This window comes from Chiroxiphia lanceolata, chromosome 5 (assembly GCF_009829145.1).
Source record: "Chiroxiphia lanceolata isolate bChiLan1 chromosome 5, bChiLan1.pri, whole genome shotgun sequence".
Classification (NCBI taxonomy): domain Eukaryota; kingdom Metazoa; phylum Chordata; class Aves; order Passeriformes; family Pipridae; genus Chiroxiphia; species Chiroxiphia lanceolata.
The window spans coordinates 57,943,645-57,966,527 of NC_045641.1; the positions used below are offsets into that span (position 1 = coordinate 57,943,645).

Below are 22,883 nucleotides of genomic sequence, written 5' to 3' on the forward strand. Positions count from 1 at the left end.
GACCCAACGGCCTCCACCAGAGCAAATCATTCATTTGTGTGTCCTCAGCCTCCCCTGTAACACCCACAGAAAGCCGCTTCAGAAGCGGGAGCATCCACCACTGTGCCACATGCACACCCACACAGAGTAAAGCACGCCACATCTCACCCCTTATGAAAAGAACCACATGTGTGTGCTCTGGCTGGTAAGTTTTACCTTTTTCCACCTTACCAGAACATATCTTTGTTAAACTTACATTTGAATGCAGTTTTCCAATAGGATGTAGCAACTTATGTTCACCACGTAGGGGAGGAAGGCTTTTATTTTTTCTGTTTCTCCCTATATCAGTTTTAAGTGTCACTTGCTCAAATTACATTCTTTTTCTCCCTCTGTTAGTTGGCCCTGGAAAAAAAAAACAAACATAACCAAACCAACCAAACAAACCAAAGATGGCTTTAGTTTGTTCAGTTAAAGTTGTCTTATTCATATCCTTCAGCAACTAAATAAGTTTTTACTAGTTTACTTCCAACTTCATGTATTTCTGCAGAAAAATGCTTCTTTCTGAACACACATAGGCTTATAAAAGCATGTGGAGTCAACGGAAGTGGCCTGTAGCAGTCCTTGGGCTTGCTGTGCCAACATCATTACGACAGGAAACTATGGACAGAATATGTACTGCAACTGGGGCTTTGTTCAGGGCAAATAAAAGTAATACAATAGTGCAAAAACTACTTCCAAGAAAGCAAGCCATATCTGTGCTCAGTAATGGCCCTAGATATTCCTTCAACCTTTTCACTGCCTCAGCTGTCTGTGCAGAATGTGTTCCTTACATTACAGGCTCTTTGCTAGAAAAGTTGTAACAATACTAAAATTCCATATTGAGAGTGACACAGTTCTGGAGGAGTTAAGAAAAAGTGACAAATGCCTTTATATTTACAGAAACACACAAAAATAATCAAGTTAAAAACCAGAAGCTTCAAACATAAAAGAACAGACTGACTTCTTGTTTAATTTTTTTGATTTTTTTTATTTGGGAAAAGTGCTTCTTACAAAAGGCAGCTGCAAAACAATACGTTATAGACCTCAGAACAATTTCTCATTCCATTTAAAAGTGAAAGGAGAGGCAGTCTAGGGGACAAGAGCAGCAGGAGAACAGATCACGGGGCATCCACAAGTCAATAAAAAACAGCAATAATGTAATGCAAGGTTAAAATTCCTGTGCCGGGGCTTTGGTGGCAAAGTAATTTCTCAATGCAAATTACAGCCAGAAACTGCATGACTGCCTTTGTAAGCAGTAAGTCACATAAACTGAACAGCTTTACCAGGCAACCTGCCTCACTCAGCTGCAGAGAGCACGTGAACCTCAGAGCAGCTGAGAGGAACAGTGATTTCCTAGCAAAGTTCACGGCTTAAGTGTTTACATGAAGTTCTAAAACTTACAGAGCGATAAAGCTAAAGGGTCCTCTCTGGTGTTCCTCTGACCCCACCTTGGCTAACCGGATTTCTGCTCCTGACAACCCTAACCATACACATGAAATAGAGCTGGTGTATTAGGGAGTGCTGTTTATCAAGTTAAGCGATAGTTAAGATCGTTGCCACAGACTGGGCTGAGACCACTAAACCAGTTTCATGTCCAGTTGGAGGCTAGACTTCATGCACCAAGAGGGGATGAAAGATGGTTTTGTTATTTTTTAACTTACAGAGTCTCCCCATTCTTGGGGTCCAACTCCACATTTATCGGTATATACACATAGAGAGTTCTCCTTTCACAAAGACATTTTCCTTTCATGCTAAACACAGTAAAAACCCAGAACGTTCACACCTGGTTCTGGTTACACAGTAGTAATAGTAATGTGCAAGTAAACAGAGACCAAAATCACAAATGAAGACGTGTACATGAGGGGGCTGGAACGGAGCTGATGCCAGAAAGAGTATTGGTATCTGGCCTGAAATCAGAAGTAATGGTACAAAGACAGAAGAAGGGCCATCAGCCAATTTACATCCCCACTGCATGGCCACTGCTCATTTTTGTATCTGGGCTCTTCAAAATGAGTGTGGAAGTCCTGTAAACACTTTAACCCTGGAACTGGGTGAACTCTGTTGGGTACACAGATGAAGCAACAAACCTAAGCTAACTGTTTGACAGTTAAATTTATTTTTACAAAAACTAACATTTTAAAGATTTATTTCTTGTTATTTGTTTAAACAGAGGAAAAACAACACTCCTGGGGTGGGAGAGGAGGGGATGGGAAGAGACAGACCCTGGGTAAAAGTTATTACAACAGCACCTGGAATTGATCGGCCTGCCTAGGAGAAACACAGGCACTGCCACAACACCACAGGTAATAGCTACTGCCTGAAGCCAAGACAACAGTCCACACTCCACTGACAGGTGCTATAGATCCAAGTCATAATAATCTTCCAGCTCATCATGAAATAAGTCCCACTCGTCCTCGGAATCCGTTAGCTCATCGTCACCTCCTGCTGCCAACAGCATAAGCAACATCTCACCAAGCTCAAAGGTCACCACCTCATCCTCATCGGTTTCAAATGGATCACCATTCTCCCGCTCCTCGATGAACTCCCAGAACCGATTCCTCCGCTGGGCCTGCAAGCGGAACACAAGCATTTCCCCGGGTGACCACATGGTACAAAGTAGGAGCCTTTCCAGAGGCTGGCAACGTTCAGCCCCTGGTGTACTTTCTGACAGGCAAGAAATCACAGTTCTCGTTCAGGGAGATACTGACCTCCAGTAGAATTTACCCTTACACACCCCTATTAATGCTACCCAATATTTCTACTTCAATATGTTGTAAGAAAGTTTTTCAAATTTAGTCTTTTCATCTTGGCCTCCAGCATTCACAAACTTCAGATTACTGATTCCTTCAAATTCACCATTACAGAGGTCTATCAGAAGGGCGGGGGGGGGGGTAAGGAAAAAGTCAACATCTCCCTGTCCTCTTCTCAAGGCAGAAGACATAATGCACCCCCCTCTTGTGCTCTCTGTATGGAAAGGACAAACAAACAGCAGCACTGACCCGGTATCTACTCGATGTTCCCACTTTGGGTCTCTGTGGCTCCTCTTGGCGACCATCAGGATATTCATGCTTATAAAAACAGTTCCCTCCAAATGGACAGCTTCCACGGCCTTCATCAAAGTACCTGCATGGCTTGTTGCTGGAAAGGAAAATATCGCAACCCTTATTGAGTGCAGACCCCAGTCGGGACTTCAGAACTGCATTTACCTGTAGGTCCACAAGGATCTCAGGTACCAGGGGCTGAAGGTATTTTGTCAGTGTAAGGCAAACACACAGAAGTGATGTATTACACAACACATCTGGGCCAATGCATGCAGAGGGACACTGGTGGTTTGCAGTGCACTTGTACTGCCTCATGGCTACACCACCAGCATTTTGTGTATAGAAGGGAAAGACTGAGGTCAAAGAACACGGGAATAGCTTTGGGACTGTGTGGTTGCATGCATCTGTGGGCAGATAGGCAAAGATGCACTTCACACAAGGTGGTGGAAAGGAGGTGTGAGAGGGGCTTTATATCAACACCCTTCTCCATGTGTGCCTTTATCTCTGCAGTCTCAACTTGACAAAAGGCTGCATTGCTCATACCTCATTGCCTCCTTGTATTTCTGAATGAGTTTCTGCTTCTCTTCCTTCTCCTCCACCCAGTACTCACTTGGAATGACAAAGTTAGATGTGATCCGACATTCTGGGCAGGACCTGGGAAATGAACAGACTGTGCTGCAAAATTCCACATTACAGGGCGCTCTCCCTCCTATATAACAAGTCATGGCACATATCCATCTTTAAAGAGGTATTGCACTTGTATACTTGCTGTACGACCTTTTCAATCTACATTCTCTTACACGAGGATAACCTAAACTCTCCAAGAACTCAACGGCAATGGCAGCTTGTCTCAGGAAAGCTTGAAAAAACACTTCACACGGACTCCTTTTTCTTTAGAATTAAATAAATTTATTTTGGTATGATTCCTGTATTTATTTGATTGGAAGTCTCTACTTTTCAGAACAGCCTTAGATGGAGTAATGTTTTGTCAACTAAGTAATGCTCCAGGGCAGTAATAAATTAAGTAGCATACATTCTGAACTGGTTAATCTGTTTTTAGATTCCCGTCTGAGCGTCCAAGACATAAACAGTAACCACTGGACAACATGCTACTAAATAAACAGTTATTTTCTACCACTGAGTTTAGCAAAGTTAAAATGTATTAACCAAATCAGAGTGTAAATGTTATCCCCAACAATTATTTCACTTCCAAACTAAGTTAGTATGGATTAAATGCAGTCTCTGTGCAGTCTGCATCTGGAAGTCTGTTGCAAGTTGTCACAAGTTACTAAGTTCTTCCACAGTAACAAAGCACAATCGAAATGGGAAAGTGCCTCACTTTATAATCTTGCTCTCAAATTGCTTAGCACTCCTCCACTTGCGGATGCACTTGAGACAGTAAGTGTGGCTGCAGTTGGAGAGGATCCCAAAGCGGCGCTCGCTAGGATTAGCTTTCTCATACACCACCTCCATGCATATCCCGCACACCATGTCTTTACTACGCTGGACGGCAAAGGAAAGCTCCATGTCCTTCTCGTGAGCTTCAATGCAAGACTGAAAAGGAGAGACAAAGAAAACGACTACAGAGACAACTGTTCACCTGGTGAGGTCTAAGCAGGTTTTTAAACTCAGTTTTACTCTGCTGTTTTCCATACTGAATGGAGTATGATTAAACTGAAAAAAATCTTTATCCTCAAAATTTGCTCAGACAGGGAACGATCAGTTCAGAGTTCAAATTCCTTTTTCAGACTTTCCTTGTAAACATGAAAAGGCAATCTAAAAGACCATCCAGTTTTACTAGGCAAAGAAAAAAGCTTTAGAATCTTTAAGCAGACTGCTCTCCCAGCACAGATAAGAAAACCCAGCTGCTTTTGAGTAGGGCCATGACAGGAAACAGTCTAGTTTACAACCGGAATTTCATTCACTGCCTGACCTGCACACGCCTTCAAATGGAAGGGATTAGTAACGAGTGATTGAGGAGAGCTAGGAAGCAATAACTTGGAGCTGTTTAACACCAGACAGTTGTTTGCTTACCTTTATGTGCTGAGATCTCTGTGCAGCATCAATTGGATGCAAGACCTGCAGGCCACACATATCACACACATCCCCATGGATGTACACGCAGTTTTCTCCATAACGACACTCTCCTAATGCAGCGTAGGGGCACAGCTCCTTCTTTATCTCCACGTCTGCTTGCTGCTTTTCATATTCTTCCTCAATCACCATTTCCTGCAAGGGTGCTTCAGCACAGAAAGGGGCAGCTGGGAACAGAATGAAAGACAGTAAGCAATACATTCGGATTTAGAGCACCAAGAGTAACAACATTCAAGTTATCCAAAGAGAATAATAAAAACAACCAAGGTTCATTTCAGTCCAAGTTTCATGCACCCTCAATCTGAACTAACAGTTATTTTTCCCACTCTAGAAATTTCAAGACCGATTTCTTCATCCTTCAACCCAAGGCAAGACTAAAGCTATCAAGGCTTCAGTGGTCAGGGTAGATCCACTTACAGGCTAAGTCCACACTAGAAAACTCTGAGTAGTCCTCAGCTTCTTAAATACATTGCTATACATATTCTGGTTCAGCAACAATTAAATAAGGCTACAAATCTCTCTCTGCTTTTAGAATCAATTTCACTTCAGCTAAATTTTTCACATCAGCTAAAGCTAACAGGTTTTGTCCCCAGAAATTACACAGCTAATAAAGGGAGTAATAAAGGTGCATCCAGCATAATAAAATGCTAGTATGGGAACACCACATCAGCAGTTCCTTATGCGCTGGTTAATTAGCACGCTGCTGTTCAGCATGAACAAACTTTCATTTCTAGACTCCCATGCATCTCTAGGAATTACACAGAAGTGGTTTTCATGCCTCTCAAACTAACTCAGTTCTACATATTTGCCAAAAAGCCTATCCTAAACAGATATTGTCTATCACCCAGACAGATGAACCTAAGAAACTGAAGTTCAGGCTATTTTCACTACATTCTAAGCTGGCCATCACTTTTGCAAAACCCTAAGTGAATTCCTGTACCTAATTCTAAATTGAATTGAAATCTGTATTGTTTCTCTTCCCCATTTAGACAGCTGCTGCTTAACACTTCTCCCTGCACCTCCTGAACATACCCTTGTTTGGATCACCACGAGTCAAACAGGCCTTTTGAGATTATTACATAAGCAGGATGATCACTAAATTACAAGATAAAAGCAGTCAGTGTGAAATTGAGGATGTAATAAACATAAAGTATTATTATATTCAGAAAAAACACCAGTAAGAACAGCAGCTGGACTTCATTTACATAACCAGCTGTTACAAGAGTAACAAGTTATCCATGCTGTAAGAAAGCATAACTTTTAGAAGCTGTTCAAGCACTAGATTTGGAGAAGTTATCAGAAACTACCAGAAGCATACTTGAATCAGCTAAAGTGAAGGACAAACTCCTTCTCAAAATGAATCAGAGGCTGCACAATGGCAGTTTTCAACCCCATGGAGCAAAGAGATAAAATAGGCATTTATCAGTCTGTTAGTTTGGGGACATAGGTAAAGAAAAAGCAGGTCCCTGAGACCTCAGAGTTTTAGGGGATCAAGCAAATATTGAAGATTAGCGTAGGAAAAAATTAGCTCTCAAAATAAGATCAAGTCTGCTTCTTGAGCCATGTCTGACTGTAGCAGTCACTCACACTGATCTTGGACCAGTGTGTTCATTAGAAACATGTGTTTCTAAAGCAGCTGTGTAATAGAATAATAAGTCACCTGCCAACCTGCTCACTTTTCAGTCAGAGATTCCCAACCAAAGCATGTTCATTACCTCTTCTTCCCCATGCGTTCTAGTGACCTAACACCAAGAAAAGTAACAAGAAACCATATACTAGGCTCTACCTACTCTTCTGAGTAGCTCAGCATAATATGAAAATAGGTACATACTTCCTGAAATCCCACTTGCCCTCTCCCATTTGAAATCCATGGTCTTCACTTCCAAAAGAAGTAACAAAAAATCACAACTACCATCCAGAATTTATTCCCTCGACTGTTGTATTTGCCAGTGTTTGTTTTAGTTAATGTTGTTACAGATTTTTTTACCTAGTTGAGGGCCATGAAGATGATTAGAGGGATGGAACACCTCTCCTATGAGGAAAGGCTCAGAGAGTTGGGGTTGTTCAGCCTGGAGAAGAGAAGGCTCCGGGGTGACCTTATTGCGGCCTTCCAGTACCTGAAGGGGGCCTACAAGAAAGATGAAGATGGACTTTTTACAAGGGCATGTAATGATAAGACAAGGGGTAATGCTTTCAAACTGAAATTCAACCTGAAAGAAGGTGGGTTTAGATTAGAAATAGGAAGAAACTCTTTACTGTAAGGCTGGAACAGCATGCATATTTTCTGTATCAACTACAGTTTTGCTTCCTCTTTGAAAGCACAATTAGAGACATTCAGAAAACTCCGCTGCCTCCGTAGTTACAAATCCAACATCACTCAGAGTAATATTCGCTCTCTATGATTCTGTCTGCTGTTTCCCAAATCACTGCTCTCCAGTAGGTGGACTCAATCCCCATCTTCTCACTGCCCACTTTCCAGTCAACAGGGGAAGTTTTTCCATGCTAGTGGAAAAACTGGTTTGTTACCTTCAATCCACACACCACCTGCTTCCGCTCTGGGACACACTTTGTAGCATCAAATACATTCATCTTGTAGTACCAGGAAACAGCCACCTAATTCAGTGTTTCTTGTATTTCTGCCTTTCTACTCTTCCTCAATACTCCAGAACATGTAGCAGCAGTAGCTGCAGAACAAATATGGAAATGTGGCACATTTGTACAACGAACAAGTGAATATCCAAAGAACCATTGCCGGCACTGAAGTGAACTTCAAGATACCAGGTTTAGTCTCAAATCAGAGATTCATAGTAGAAGATAAGCATTATAGCCCAAGCTATGCATGGTTAAACTGCCACCCCTGAATGTTCATCATTTGTAAGACAACTTAAAACACACAGGCTTCTGGCTAACCTTGACAAATAAGTTCCAGTTTAAAGTTACTAAGCATCTGTACATTTCTCCAGACATTTGACAAGAATAATCTGTAAGGCTTTACACTGTAGGACATGCTGCATACATCTACCTGATCGCTACAGCAAGGTTCTTCATTTCTGTAGCTTCATAAAGACAGTGGTTTCAGAACAGTAAAGCTTTTTTCAAACACAGCTTTTAACAAGTCACCATGGGAATTAGCATCACGGCACTGTTCAGAACAGAAACGGCTGAGTATGTTTGTACATTAAAATACATCAAATTTGAAAGGATATAAAACAGAATTTGTGACAAGATTCAGAGAAGAGAATGTTATTTAACTTAATCTGGCACAAGTTTCCATGAAAAATGAGCCTGACCCTTAGAAAAAGAAACTGTTTCAGTTAAACTAAGTTGACAGTATAATGAAAAATTCATACACTTCAGGAATTCCAGAGAAAACACCAGCTCTTCCTTAAGGAGTAGGTGTATTTAAAAGATCTCTGGCTGTTCAAACTCGCAATCAATTGATTCCAGTGGAGGGCCACCCAGCCATTAATGAGGCTGAAGCCCAAGAAGAGAGACTGACTCTTGTCAGATGTGCACAGGACAAGCGGCAGAAGGCAAGCTGAGGCAGAGAAAAATCCAATTACATACTAGGAAAGAGGTTTTCCCTGTGAAAGAAGCCAAACACTGCAAAGGATGCCCAGAGCTTATGGCACTTTGAACATCTCCAAGGATAGAGATTCAACTAAAAAAGCCCCTGGCAACCTTGGAGCAGGAAATGAACCAGATGAAATCCAGAGGTTCTTTCTAACCTAAACTATTCTATTCTGGTTGAAAGAATATAAAAAAAAAGGGATCCTCTGTCTCAACAAGCACAGAAGCTGTATCTTTTTTGACTGTAAGGTGACACACTAACAGGTAGCAGTCAAGTTTTTCTTCCTTTGGGATATGCTGAAGTCACACATTCATCAAACAACTCCATAATCAAACATCTCAACAACACCAGCAAACTGTTTGTGTCACTTGGTCATTCCTTTCCTCTTCACTCTCCTCAAACCAGATCACAGCAGGCTTTAAGCAGCACCCTGGAACACTGAGAAGGTAACTGTCGTTTCAGATCTGAGAATCTGAGTAGTGCTGTGGAGAGAAAGTAGCATATAATTTGAGCACTGTATGGCAACTTTGAACTCTTCTGGACACAAGGTGTCCATTTTGAATTCACACAGTAATTTAAGTACTCAGGGTCTTCAGTATTAGAGAGCCAAACTGAAATGATTTTTAAGTAAACACCTTCAGCCTGCTTTTCACTTCAAATTTAAGACTTTGTACTACCTTTCTGCAGGGAAAGCAGTGACAATTACGCTACTCAAACTGTCTGGTCCCGTATGATGAGCTTCTTCAGTCTCATTCTTGTCATGGTCTGTCACAGTAATAGCAAGTTCAGTCTCAGAAAGGTAACTAGAATAATTCATTTTCGGCCTCTGGCCTAACTGCCATGGATGCATGAAAGCAAACATTAGGTTCAATTCATTCCATGGGAATCTGTACCTCCACTGAAAAACCTTTAAAAGATTGCAAAAACACCCTGAAACAAGCCAACTGGCCCAAAACACAAAGGCAGCAGACTATCTTCCCAGAGTAGTGATATTAATTGCATCACCAATATTTTCTTCTCCAATCACATATGCAAACTAAACCTGACAGAAAGAGATCCCCCAAGTCATTCAGAGGCACAGCACAGCAAACACAGTCACGCAGAGACTGTCAAAGTACACCCAGTTTCAGAACAACAGTAATAACTGATGCGGAACGGTCGGTCCAACTTCACATTGGAAAACTCAAGCTCACTTGAAGGGGTTAATAAATATGAATAGCTGTACCCAAAAGCATTAAGATAAATGCACTACATGTGCAATTATTTACAAACTGTTGACCCATGATGGAAATCCACTGCTGTCCCATGATCAGCTTACCACGTCCACAGTACGGCTGCCCAGGGACAAACTCCACGGCGTTCACCCAGTCTTCAGCACCTACTCCTGCAGCTGCCAGATCCGTGTTTTCATCATCTTCTATCTCAGCAATAAATTCTTCAACGGTTTCAGGGAGCGGTGCGAAGTCTGAGGACACTGAGGGATAGATTTCTGCATCTGGATTCACATCTGCCACTTCTTCCTGTATTAGTGGCTTGGTATGTTCATACCTAAAAAGACAAACATCATCACGTCAACTTTTCATAAAAAAGACTTTTGTAGAGCAGACCAACGTACTGGAAATAAACTGATGAAGATGTGAACGTGCTGTTTGGAAGGAGGACCTAGAAATGGCTTGAAAGAGAAAGTCACTGATGACCCTTTATAGAGACATGCTTCCTTCCACTTGTGTAATCTGTCAGCACTGCTTAAGGAAACAGAAGGAACTCATGATTTTAGAGAAAATGGAGCAGCATAACACAATTTTTACTTAATTTACACAGACAGAACTTCAATTATGTCTACAACTGGTCAGATACCTACTGTGCATATGCAGTACTGCTGAATGAGAAAAATTAGTTCATTCAGCTTTACTTCAGAGAACCCCACCAACATAAATGATTCTTTTCCTGTGTCTGAGCATCTTGCGTCACTCAGATTTTACACTGAATTTTAGTACTTATTTCTAATGGCTCTCTCAACTCACTGTGGAAAATGATGCTCAGAACACTTTGATCCCTACCACCCACAAACAGGAAAGCACCATTTCCCTCAAAAATCTGTCTTCTAGCAACCAGTAGACTACACGGGGAAAATAAATTACAAGTGTACCTTTGAAGTCTTGGATATTTGCTGCCTAATTTCAAGGACAATAGGAGGGAATTTTTTGAGATCATACAAAAGTTTTAAGTGACTGTGATTAATTTACCTTTTGTCAGATTGAAAACACTAAAATGTCACAGTTCTTGCACATTAAAGAGATGCTCCCAACCAAATGTCAGCTTTGAAATCCTAATCCTATGAAGCCCAAATTTAAAAGTCAAGCCTTCAGTCCTCTACATCAGTGGCCTCCAAAGTGCACGCACCCTATGAGGTGTGCAAGACAAACCACTGGGGTGCAGGAAGAGAATACTAGAACTTTTTGTAATTCTTTTCCCCCTTTAAAAACCAAAGTATTAATATTTAACATACAGGTTGACAGCAGTGTCCTCACTCAGCCCATATGTCAGAGGATCCCACGTGTGGTATGTACGAGGTGCCCTGCAGGAGAAGCAGGTGTTCCACCACCCAGTGGGGCTGACAGTGGCACCCCCCCTCATTCACTCACTTTCAGCATATTGCAACACATTGCAGTTTGCTTGTGCCCACTTAAATGGATCGACAGATGATATTATCTTCTTTTACCTAAACTAACCCTGACAAAGAGAACAAGTGCCTTGAAAAGATTCCCCCAACTGTGTACTGACGACAGTTCTGATAATGTGAGCAAAAGCAAACAAGAAAATGTCAGAGTTAGCACTTCTACTCCTACTACTGCAAGCTCTTCATCAGCCACTCTACAAAGTAAAAACAATGCCAGGCTATTCAGCTCTGACAAGAACTTGGGGGGAGGGGGAGCACAAAATAAATCAAGATTACCAAGAAGGCAATTTGAAACAAGGATTTACATTCACTATTATTAACAAAGAACCTTGCCCTCAGTGTATACTGTACCTTGAGACATGAGCTAATGATAGCACGAAGCCATCTCAGTTAGCAAGACACCGAAAATCTGAACATCCAGAACATGAGGACAAACCTCTACAATTTTTTCCCACGATGTTTCAAGTCATACCATACTCAACCCAGTGCTTTAGAGAACTTTTCATGAAAGTGTTTAAAAGCCTCTTCTGAGGTTTTCATAACAATGAAAAACAAAAAGCCACATACCACTGGACCACTTGTTCTTCCTACTGTGGTAAAAATGGTTGAAACTACATATGGAAAACAATATGGTGACAAAGTAAAACACGTTCCTTTGTCAGCAAATACTGTTGGGAAACACACAGAAAACACTGCTAGAGATCTGAAGAAACAAGTACAAGAACTAGTGCGAGGAGTTTGTTGTACAGGAAGAAAGAACAGATGTTTCTCACATGTCTCAGCTTATACTTGTTAGATTCTGTTTCAATAATAAAATACATGAAGAAATACTTTTTGTGAGACACCAAAGGAAAGATGTACCAGAAGAGAAACATTTTCAACAGTAAATGACTACTTTAATAAAAATAATGCTTTATGGGAAAACTGTGCAAGTGAAATCACTGAAGGAGCAGCTGCTCTGACCAGAATAAACGATTCCAGGGTAAGGTTCCAGAGATAACACCACACCAGAAATTCATTCACTGCCTCATTCATAGGTAAGATATTGTAGCAAAGAGGGATCCAGAAGCACCCAAGAACTAAAGAACACCATCAATATAGTCAATTTTGTAAAAATAAGACCTTTAAATAGCCAAACGTTTACAACAGTTAAGAGTTGGAGAGCCACCATAAAAATCTTTTCTACCACAGAGATGTTTGCTGATTATCTCACGGTAAAGCAGTTAAAAATTGATGACTCAAGGATGAGTTATGTATGTTTACTTCACAAAGACAAGTGGTCCAAATTTGTGACCTTTTCTGTGATGACAAGTCGCTATTAGTAATAAGCTACTGAGCAGATGTTAAAAAAAAAAAAACCAAACCAAAACCAAATACACTCAAAGTGCCCCTTCAAGGCAAAGACATTCTAAGAACAGGTAACTGCTCTTTGAAAGAAACTCATGCTATGCAGATAACATTTTGAAAATGAAATATTTCCATCACTATGCAATTTTATTGGTAAAAACTATGCAAGTGTGTCAACTCCAAAAAGAACTTACATATCTTGTACACTTAAAGCTTGGAAACAATTCTCTAACATGTTTAGAAATTTTCCAAACTCAGAGGTCCTGTGCATTTTGAACCCATTTGCTAAAAATATAACAATGCAACACCTTCCAGTTAATCTGTAAGAACAGCTGATTGACATCAGGGAAAATGGAAATTTACCGGCTAAATTTATCACACATTAGTAAGTGCAGCCAACAATACACTTCCTTTGGGATCTGCATATCTTTGTGAAAGATCTTTTTCAGTTCTGACAGCCATTAAAACCAAGGACTGAAAAAAACTGAACTTCAAATGGGACCTTCAAATAACTATTACAAAGTGTTAAACTGAGATTTTTAGAAAACAGTGAATCCCACTGAATCAACATCACTGTCAGTAAAAAAATATTATTACTAATAAGGCTTTTAGTGACAGTAACAATAGTTTTGGACTGTTTATAAAATTTTTATTAAATATTGTTTATTTCACCTTTAATACATCTTCTCTTAAATTCTGATTTGTGTGTATGTTTTATAATGTATATAACATTAGCACAACAGCAGATACATATAAACTATAAACATGTATGTTGGTGGGAGCTCAGAAGTTTTTCACTGATGGAGGTATGATCCAAAGCTTGGAGACCATGATCTACATGATCAAGAAAGCAACACTGGCACATAGAAGGCTACAGGGAGGCTTTTGTTGTTCTCTTTCTTATACATACACGAAAGCAAAGCTAACTATGAACTACCATATTAAATCATGATGCAAATATTTAGTCAATCATTAGAAATGCAATAAGACAGAATGTTAAAACTTCTGATAAACTTTAGTAAAATCAATGTATGACGAAACAAACACCCCTAGGTCTTTGTAAAGCTTTGCTCCACAAGGAGAGTATCAGTTTCCTTTCTTCACAGTTGATTTTCTTTTTTAATAATTTCAGGGGTACAGTTTAATTCATACTATGTTTTCATAATGTATGACTATTTTGTACAGGCAGCATTTTAGTACTTACATGACAAACTCCAATTACTTTTCCAAAATGGCAGTTCAAGTATCAGAGTACCAATTCCTCAAGAGATACACAATACTAGGAAAAAAAAATTCTTACCTGTTCAGTTTTTATTGTCACTTAACAAATGTAACTCAGTTTTATCCACTCAACTAAGTCTGAATGTAGTCTCAGATTTCAACTAATCTACTCACGTTATTAATGAACAAATAAGTAAACCCCACATCTTGACAACTATTACTTTTACAAAAACAAGGTCTCACCTTCACTCACTTATTTGCATAGCAAAGCAAACACTGCTACTTAGCAAGAGAACAGAGTAGGTGAAAAGCTACTTTTTTAAACTTCTGAAGTTGCAATGAAAAAGGAGAACACTAAGATTCACTGCCATTCTGTGAGCTCTCTCCTCAGGGATTCAGAGTGAAAGGACTGCTGCAGGAGGGTCAAGAGCATTTCCTTACCTGCAATGATCTCCATAAGCACAGCATCCTCGCTGGTAATACCTGCACACCATGGCAGACTGACTCGTGGAGAGGTCATGGGAGTAGCGGCAGTTGTCTCCTTCCTTGCAAACTCCATGCATGAAGTATCTGCAAGACAAAAGATTACTGTGAATTAAGGAGAAGCACTGAAGTTGCAAACAAAGTATTTGGATGATTTTGTTATTCTATAAATCAAGGCATGCTCAATTAAGAACAGCACTAAAGACTCATGGGACCCTGCTCCAGTATAAACACAAAAATAAGAACATCTGAGAAAAGAGGAAGCCTCAGCTATTCCACTGAATTGCACAGCACATTTAGGGACCTGCCCTTACAAAAGCCTGAAAAAAAACCTGTAAAGCAAACAGTTATCCTGGGCCATGACACAGAGGAAAGAGTCTTGGACAAAGTTTTTACTTGTAGTTCCTGTGTTCTGATACAAGCAAAAACTTTAGAGAATCCCACCACCAAATCAAAGAACCAAAACCAGACACACCCTAAACAAAATGCCTGAGGGTTTAAATCTATTCTGAATTCATAAATAATTCAATCAAAAGTGAATTTCCTCTCCAAGAATGCAAATCATGTTTGTGATGGATAATTACATCTGACAAAACACACGCATTGATTCCTGCAATAGGAGCCAAATAATCAGTTGAAGCACCCTGCTTCAACACTGTGCTGCCTGTCTTGAAAGATTTGGATAGTTTCAAAGCTTTTGAAGAGAGTTTGCTACATTTTAGCATGTCCAGTAGCACAAGCTTAATCTTCAATTCAGCTGTTCAAGAAAACTGAACAGTCGTTTTCAATTTTATTTTTTTTAATTTTAACCTAGAAGACGTAAGTTTCTTGAAACAAAAAGCACTTTAACTATTCAGATTCAGTATGTTCACATCAAAATTACAACTGAAAATACCAGTTCAAGTACATCTTTCCCAATCCACATAAAAGTATTAGCCAAGGAAAAAAAAAAGGAAAAAATTGAAAAAAAAAAAAAAAGTAAAAACCTACATTAGAGGTAGTTATGTTTACCAACACTTCAGTTGAGAAAGAAGCAGTATTGGTCCCCAGACACCAACTAAGTTGCAAACTCTGAACTCATTGGAAATATGAAGACCTCATAAACAAGAAAATTTGTGAGGATTTAGGTTACACACAAAACACAACTTGAAGAAAGACTGAAAAGCAGATTATGCCCTTCTAACCCCATACTGCTGCTGAATGGGGCAGTCCTGCCCTCCTCCTATTGCACTTCCACCATTTTGCACAGCCAGCAGAACCAGGTCCTCCAACCAGCTGACTACACCGCCACACAGCCAGCACAGGAGACAAGGATCATCTTTCAGCAGCCCAAAACAAGATTCAGTCAGCTCTTCATAAAATAGTACATTCAGCTGATATTCCTAAACAGGAAAGGTGACAAGTTGTTGAACTGCAAAAGCATTTCTGCACAACTATTTAGTCCAATATATTTTTAGGAAGTCAGATAAGACCAAGTGAATAATTCACCAGATAACATTTGCAATCCAGTATTAGGGAAGATATTAAAACCTGAGGCTGAGTTTTAAGAGATGCACAACACCAGTGTGTACTCAACGTACTAAGGCTAAAAAAAAATCTGAACTGGTTTTACAGACCACCAGCTGACACTTGCCATCAGGCTGCAATTCACCCTCAAAATCCCCTGCCTGTACACTGTAGTCACGTATTTATTAGGTAAGAAATGTGGCCCTGCATAAAAAATAAGCAGTCCAAGACCAAGATGAAGCTCTGCAGGGTAAAGTGGTAGCACAAACTGCCAGCACACATCAGGAATAGGGTGTTGCAAAAAGAGAACAATACCCAGGCTTGCACTCTCTGCTGTAAAAAAAAACACCCAACACCCCCCACCAACCACCAAACCCACCCCACCCACCCACCAACAAAATATCATAACCCACCCACAAACAAAGTCACTTCAAAAGAAAAAAAAACAACCCAACTACCCATGAACTCACGGAACCAGAACATAACTGGAATTTCTGGCTTGCTTGCTTTTAAGAAATGGGAGTCACACCAACAGGGTAAAAACAATAATTCAGGTTGTTTAGTGTTTGTTCTTTAACAAGTGTTATCTCCACCCTTTGCTGATTTCCACACAGCATTGCTTCCCCCATGTGTTGGGGCAGCAACTTCATAGCCACCCGCTGACTCAGACCAGGAAATGGCTGCAGATGGAACGTGACATTCCTTTCACTGCCCCCATGGTTATTTTTAATCTAGATCAGATCACTGCCCAGCCACACTGCTCCTTAAGCCAACAAAGCCTTGGGACAGCACTACAGCTGAAATAAGTGACTAAGAGAAAGGCACCAGTCTGAAGTGAGGACATCTGATAGAAACTACTTGGTCAACACGACTTATCCTAAGCACATAAGCCTCAAAATTAGACTCTCCCACTGCTTCTCAGACAGAGGAAATGGAGCTCCAAGTCTCTTTCTTTCTTTCTTTCTTTCCCAGTTTAGGTTAGGAAATCCTCTGCAAATACAGACTCTGTATAATTCTGAAAGTTGTCACAATTCATTAGAGAGAAACGGTAGGATATAAGGAAAGAGACTAAACGTAAAACACTCCCAAGTTCAATTTAATTCACACATCACTTTTTAAGGTCTTCAATCCTAAACAGCAAATTCAGCATCATTTGAACAAGAAGGCTGGAGTGGGAGGGGAGAAAAATGTATTTCTCCAAGGATTATACCAACTTCCTCCACAACCCTCCCCCTCACCAAGAGGTAAGATTTTTACTGCAAGGTCACAAAGAATTTAAGACTTTACATATTGAATTGCAGCATTTGGCTAAAACATGCTTTAGTCATGTCAATAAATAAACAAAGTGCATTATTTTGGGGGAAAGGTGACAAAACTTATTTTGGAGAGCATCTTTATACAGACAGATTATTCAATTTAACTCTACACAACAGCAATACCAGCCTCTTCATTCTTGTTATAGCAAAAAAAGCATCCTTAAAACTGAGAGACAGATGAGTTATCTGCCTCACTCAGTGACACATAGAAGGATATCTGAAACTTGCATTTGGTCAGGTAGTCAGAGAACACATGTAATTTCATCTGAAAAAGTAAAATTAGATCAAGATGAGTATATAACTGGATTTTCTCTGAGTCTCTGCGATGCTGTCATCCAAAAAGCAATTATTCTGGCAGCAGTGCTCTCTGCCTTTCCTATTCAAATATACAAGCATAACTTGGTTAAGCTGCATAGGGAACCTGACCACAGAACTCGTCAGAGTCCAAGTCCAGATCATCTCCCCCGTTCAGTTCATTGCCTGACTGTACAAAACACAAGTGACACCAACAAACAGAATAGAAGAATTTTCAACACATGGCTAGTTACAGATGCCTTGATCAAAACAGCATATCCCTATATCAATATGCAATGCTTCTTTCCATAGCTTTTGAAGTTTGCAATGGGTTTCCTTATTCACATGGGGCTTGTTCTTTACTTCATGTTTCTGCTTTCAGGTAATGCTGTTTTGTTTATCAAACTACTGGTTTTGCTAAATTAGAATGTCACACCCAACAGCAAACCTCCTTCAAACCCCAACCCCGTGGCTGTGCCTGGCCAGGGATCCTCAGATAACAGCCAACTGCAGCCATTAGCCTCTTCAGGTGCCATATAGAGACTGGGAATTCCCAGGGAAGAAGGGAGTAAGGAAGAGGCTAAACATGCAGTTCTAGCACAGCACTTGGGCATTCAGCCATATTAGTGGCTGATGATATTCTACTTGAGTCAGTAACCTTCGGAAAAAGGGAAAAAAAGTCGGTCTTAACAGCATTTAGCTCCTTGTCCCTTCTTCTCCATAACCTCCTTCAGCAAGACGTTATCAGGGGATCCAGAATAGAGCAGCAACGGAAGGAATAATACAGGCAGGTTTGTGCCCCACATCTTATCCCTGGTGCTGCACTGAACTAAGGCATTAATTGACTACTGCACATTCTTCGTATGAAAAGACAGATAAATACCTGACCTAGGTTTTCAGAAAGAACAGCAAGGGTACAAACATGTAGACAGCTCTCAAAAGACACCAATTAGTTGCTAAGGGTTTTATTTACATTCAGTTATTAAACAAACAAGTGAAATGTAATCTATTTACATCAACTTGATGACTTTTAGCATGACATCTGGAAAACACAAGCATCTGGAGCAAACAGTGCAAAGACTATGGAAAAACAGGTTTGCTGTACCACTACTCCATAAAACCATGTATCCATCTCAACTGAAGGACTGAGAAACTTGGCAAGGATCACCATTCTTTTCCTTATTTCAAAGACAGCAATAAGAAAAAGATCAGAATATTAAACTAGTTCTGAATAGTTCTGCTATTTATTCCAGATTAAAAATATTATAAATTATTACAAAGCACAAGAGCCTTGAAAACAGCTAAATCACAGAAGTAATATTAGAAAACTATTTTTCATCATATCTTAGGGAATGTGATGCTTTCCTATATTTCACTGTGAGACTACTGAACTTTAGGTGCAAGAAAAGCAGAAGGGTAACATCAGCACAACTGTATGTCTAGGAGAAACTGAAGTCCTTCATCTTAGTCACTGTGTCTCCCACTCTGAGATATTAATCATCCATCCCAAGGATATCACACTGGCACATTAAAACTCATTAGTCAACCTATTTATCATATCAGGTATTCAAAGGAGCAGCAAGCACTTATGCTACTAATTTTAAACCTCCCAGTTCCAGTGGAACAGCAGTATTCCTTTAGCAGCCATGAAGGGCTAACTCATTTATACTGAAGGGACCACTGTCTCCCAGAAGTTTTTCAGGCAGCATTTACTGTCACCCTTACAATGGTTCAAGTAAAAAAGCCTGTGAACAAACAGAATTGTGCAGTGTTACTCAGACAGAAACTGCTGTACCTCCCACACTAAAAATGTGCATTTTGAAACTTAACCCCTTCATATTACTGTTAAATCCTCAAGCTCATTTATAAAATTAAAACAAGATTTAATAATAAGAAACATATCTTCTTGAATATGAATACATCCTACTGAAACCAAACTTAGAAACCCAAAATTCTTATTACATATTCCCAGAAGGCCAAGTCAAAATTGTTAATTTCACTTTAAAGTCTGAGGAAAGCGATTCTGCCTACAACTGGAACAGCCCTGTAAAAATTAATAAAGCCGGCAATGGGATAACTAGCAGGATTAGTCAAAGAGAATAAAGAATGGAGATGTTCATCAGATCGTAGGCCAAGATCTCATTGTTTAAGCTGACATTAAAGCACATTAACCATTACAAAAGAGTAGCTTTACCTTCTTGCTAGTCCAGAGTATTTGTAACTAAGTATATTCCCTAGACAGACTGACTGCACTGCAGGACCTGATGAACTTGACTGCTTCTGTACTATGGCAGTTACTGTCTTCAATAAATCGATCCTGCATCTATACCCATCTATAGCCGTCCCACAAATCCAATTTGGCTAATTCAGCCTTTCAATCTCCAGAAATTACGAGGCAATCTATACAGAAGGAGCACTGACCTTGCCTTGCTCGTAAAGCTGAGCTAAGCACGGGCCGCGGCCGCTTCCTCCTCCCGTTTAAGTGCCCGGCATCAAACATTAACCCGGGGGCTCGCCGGAGGAGCCCTCTGCAGGAGCGCTCCGAGAGCGCTGACAGACGGTGCTTCCCAAAGGGAACCAGTTAGTAGGGCATTAGCCAAAATAAATGTCGAACAGGGACGTTTTAAACAGGGCACACTGAGCAGCACAGTGAAGGGACACAGAGAGCAAGCTCCTGCCAGAGGAGCGGCTCTTCATGCTGCTGCTGCTGCTGCAACATGCAATCGGCACAAATGTAAAAAGAAAATGCAGGACAGATATAGAGCTGAAGCAAGATCTGGAGCATCTTCCCTTCTGCCCAAGAGATGTTCCTTTTTACTTCCAAGTGACTTGGAATGTACTTGCTCAGAAACTTATTCGGGCTAAAAGTAATTTAAAATTATTATTTTTCTTTATTTAAAAATAAAATTGAAAAAAAATCAGGACATACTCCTCGATGTTAATCTTGGATTACCATTTGCTTTCATACAGACTAATATGTCTGCATTCACAAAACTGTTTTAAATTCCTTTCTGCCTGCCAACAGACCAGCAGTGTAGGTTTAAAAATAGTCCATCTGGCAAGCTTTAAAACACGCAGCACGGCTTGCATAACCCCATACAGAAGATTTATCAGAAATACGGTTTAAGGGAAAACGCCGATAGGAAATGACGCAGCACCTCGGTGTGACACGGGCAGCAGCGCTTCTCGCCTCCCGCAGCCTGCCCTGACGTATTCCTGCTCTCCTCTTTAATAACTAATTGTCGCTGCATCAATCGGGAATCCGTTTCCAATTTCAAATGTGGATTGAAACGCACAAGCGCTCGAATTACTTCGCATTTCCTGCTCTGTCGCGCTTTGCGGGACGCGGCCGCAGCACTTCCTTCCCTTTCCTCTCCCATCCTTTCCGGCCGCCCTTCGCGCCGGGCACTGCGGGCCCGTTCGCACACAATGAACCGCAGCCCGCGGCTCCTCGCAAGGCGCCGGCAGCGCCTCCAAACCGCCCCGGGCGCGGCGCGGCCCCAGAAACAAACCCTGTTCCGCGGGTCGGGGCCAGGACCGCACCGCCCCCACCGGCGGGCCCGGAGCCGCGGCCGCGCCGCCTCCCGCGGGAGCCCCGCCCGGGGTCGGTGGCGGGTCCGGTCGGTGCCGGTGCGGCCGCAGCCCCGGCCAGGCCGCGGGGCCCGTTCGCCGGCCGCGGGGGCGCGCGCGGGGCGGGGCGGGGCCGGGAGCGCGCCCCCGCGGGCGGGCGCGCGCCGCGCGTACGTGACCGTGGGGGGGGGGGGGGGGGGGGGGTTAAGGGGACAAGGGGGGGGGAAGCGGCGGCAATGAGGGAAAAGCGACCGCGGGGTGAAAAGAAGGGAAGGGAAGGACAGGGAAGGGAAGGGAAGGACAGGGAAGGGCGGCCGCGCCCGCCCCCCCCCGCCCGCCCCGCCGCGGACACGGCGCGTACCTGCAGGTGACCTGCTTGGTCCAGCCGCCTCCCCCCGGCCCCGCGGAGGGTGGCGGCACGGCCGCGAAGTCGAAGGCGGCGGCCGCCGCTCCCGCAGCCGCCGCGGGCGCGCCCAGAGCCGCGGCCGCCGCACCCGCCGTTGTCTCCAGCGCCGCCACCGCCTCCGCCATTTCTGTTTATCCCGCACGGCGGCGGCAGCGCCGGAAGTTCCGGGAGGGGAGCCTTCCGGCCTGGGAGGCGGAGCGCGCCGAGGCCCCGCCCCCTCCCTCCTGAGCGGCGGTTCCCATTGGCCGAGCGGGGCGCGCGGGCGGGAGCGCGCGGGGCGCGGCGGGGCCGGTGCTGCCCCCGCGCGGCCGCGCAGACCCGCGCGCGCCCCCGCGGCGCCGGCGGGAGCGCCTCCGACGCTGCCCCGCACCCGGGCCTCGTCCCGCCCGGCAGAATCAGCTGGCGCCGGGAAACGGCTTTTTCCCGGGAGCAGCAACACGGAACGGCGACATGGCGCTGGCCGGGAGGTGGGGGAGCAAAACGGGACAGTGGCGCCTCAAAAGCCCACCCGAAAGTCGTCACTGAGCCACCCCGTGCTGCGCTTTTGGGCTGAGAGACATCGCCTCCTCCTGCCGTAATATCTCCCTCACTGGGGATATTCAAGAACCATCTGCACGCAATCCTGTGCCACGTGCTCCAGGACGACCCGGCTGGAGCAGGGAGGTTGGACTGGATGACCCGCGGTGGTCCCTCCCGACCTCACTGGCTCTGTAATAAATCCTGGTTGTGAAACTCCTGCTTGCCTAATCCACATCATGTCCTTGGCTTCTCCCTGACAGGAGTCTTGAGCCAAGCACTAAACACACCCCAAAAAGATAGTGACAAGGAGGGGTGCAGGGGCGAGGTGAAGGGGGAAGTCTGTCCGAGCCAGTGTTACTGGTGTTTTGCCTCCCTACTTAAAAATACATTAAAAAATCAAACATATCCAAGCCATCAGTCACTCTAGAGAATACAGAAATTAAACCTTTGCTCTAAAAATAGGCAGTAGAACACCATCCTAAGATGGCCAGACTTTAGGAAGTGCACTAGACAGGACAGAAGAGGTAAATCTGTTCTCAGGTTGCCTTGAAACAGTGACTTGAGTGCCCTCAAAGGACCTAAGGAATGAGGCAATGTGAATGCTGGCATTTTCTGGTATATGCAGAGTCCAGACCTGGGCAAACACAACTCTGAATTAAAAGGAGGTGAAATATACATATTAATGTTAAGAGACTTCAAACCAGGGTACAGGTATGCATTTAAAAAAAAAAAAAAAGGCTCATTAGAAGCTGAGCTACATAGGATTCAGGTCTGGCCACAGGGATGTCTAGTTTTTGGAATGAACATGATTGTATAA

General features: G+C 42.5%; 1 protein-coding gene across 3 annotated transcripts; it reads right to left on the bottom strand.

The window, feature by feature from the left end:
- Positions 1-985: 985 nt before the first annotated feature.
- MKRN1 (makorin ring finger protein 1) lies at positions 986-21,736 on the bottom strand. Of its 3 annotated transcripts, none has more exons than XM_032688997.1 (9): positions 21,503-21,687; positions 14,414-14,542; positions 10,043-10,272; positions 7,141-7,281; positions 5,094-5,320; positions 4,399-4,613; positions 3,603-3,713; positions 3,018-3,156; positions 986-2,587 (listed from the first exon to the last, which is right to left on the bottom strand). In XM_032688997.1, the coding sequence occupies exons 1-9, from the start codon at positions 21,670-21,672 to the stop codon at positions 2,375-2,377; spliced, it is 1,575 nt and encodes a 524-aa protein (XP_032544888.1). In that variant the 5' UTR covers positions 21,673-21,687; the 3' UTR covers positions 986-2,374. The 3 variants fall into 3 exon arrangements, with proteins under 3 accessions (XP_032544888.1, XP_032544890.1, XP_032544889.1); XM_032688999.1 differs by lacking the exon at positions 21,503-21,687 and adding an exon at positions 20,730-20,751; XM_032688998.1 differs by lacking the exon at positions 7,141-7,281 and having other exon boundaries at positions 21,503-21,736.
- Between the last annotated feature and the right edge of the window lie 1,147 nt (positions 21,737-22,883).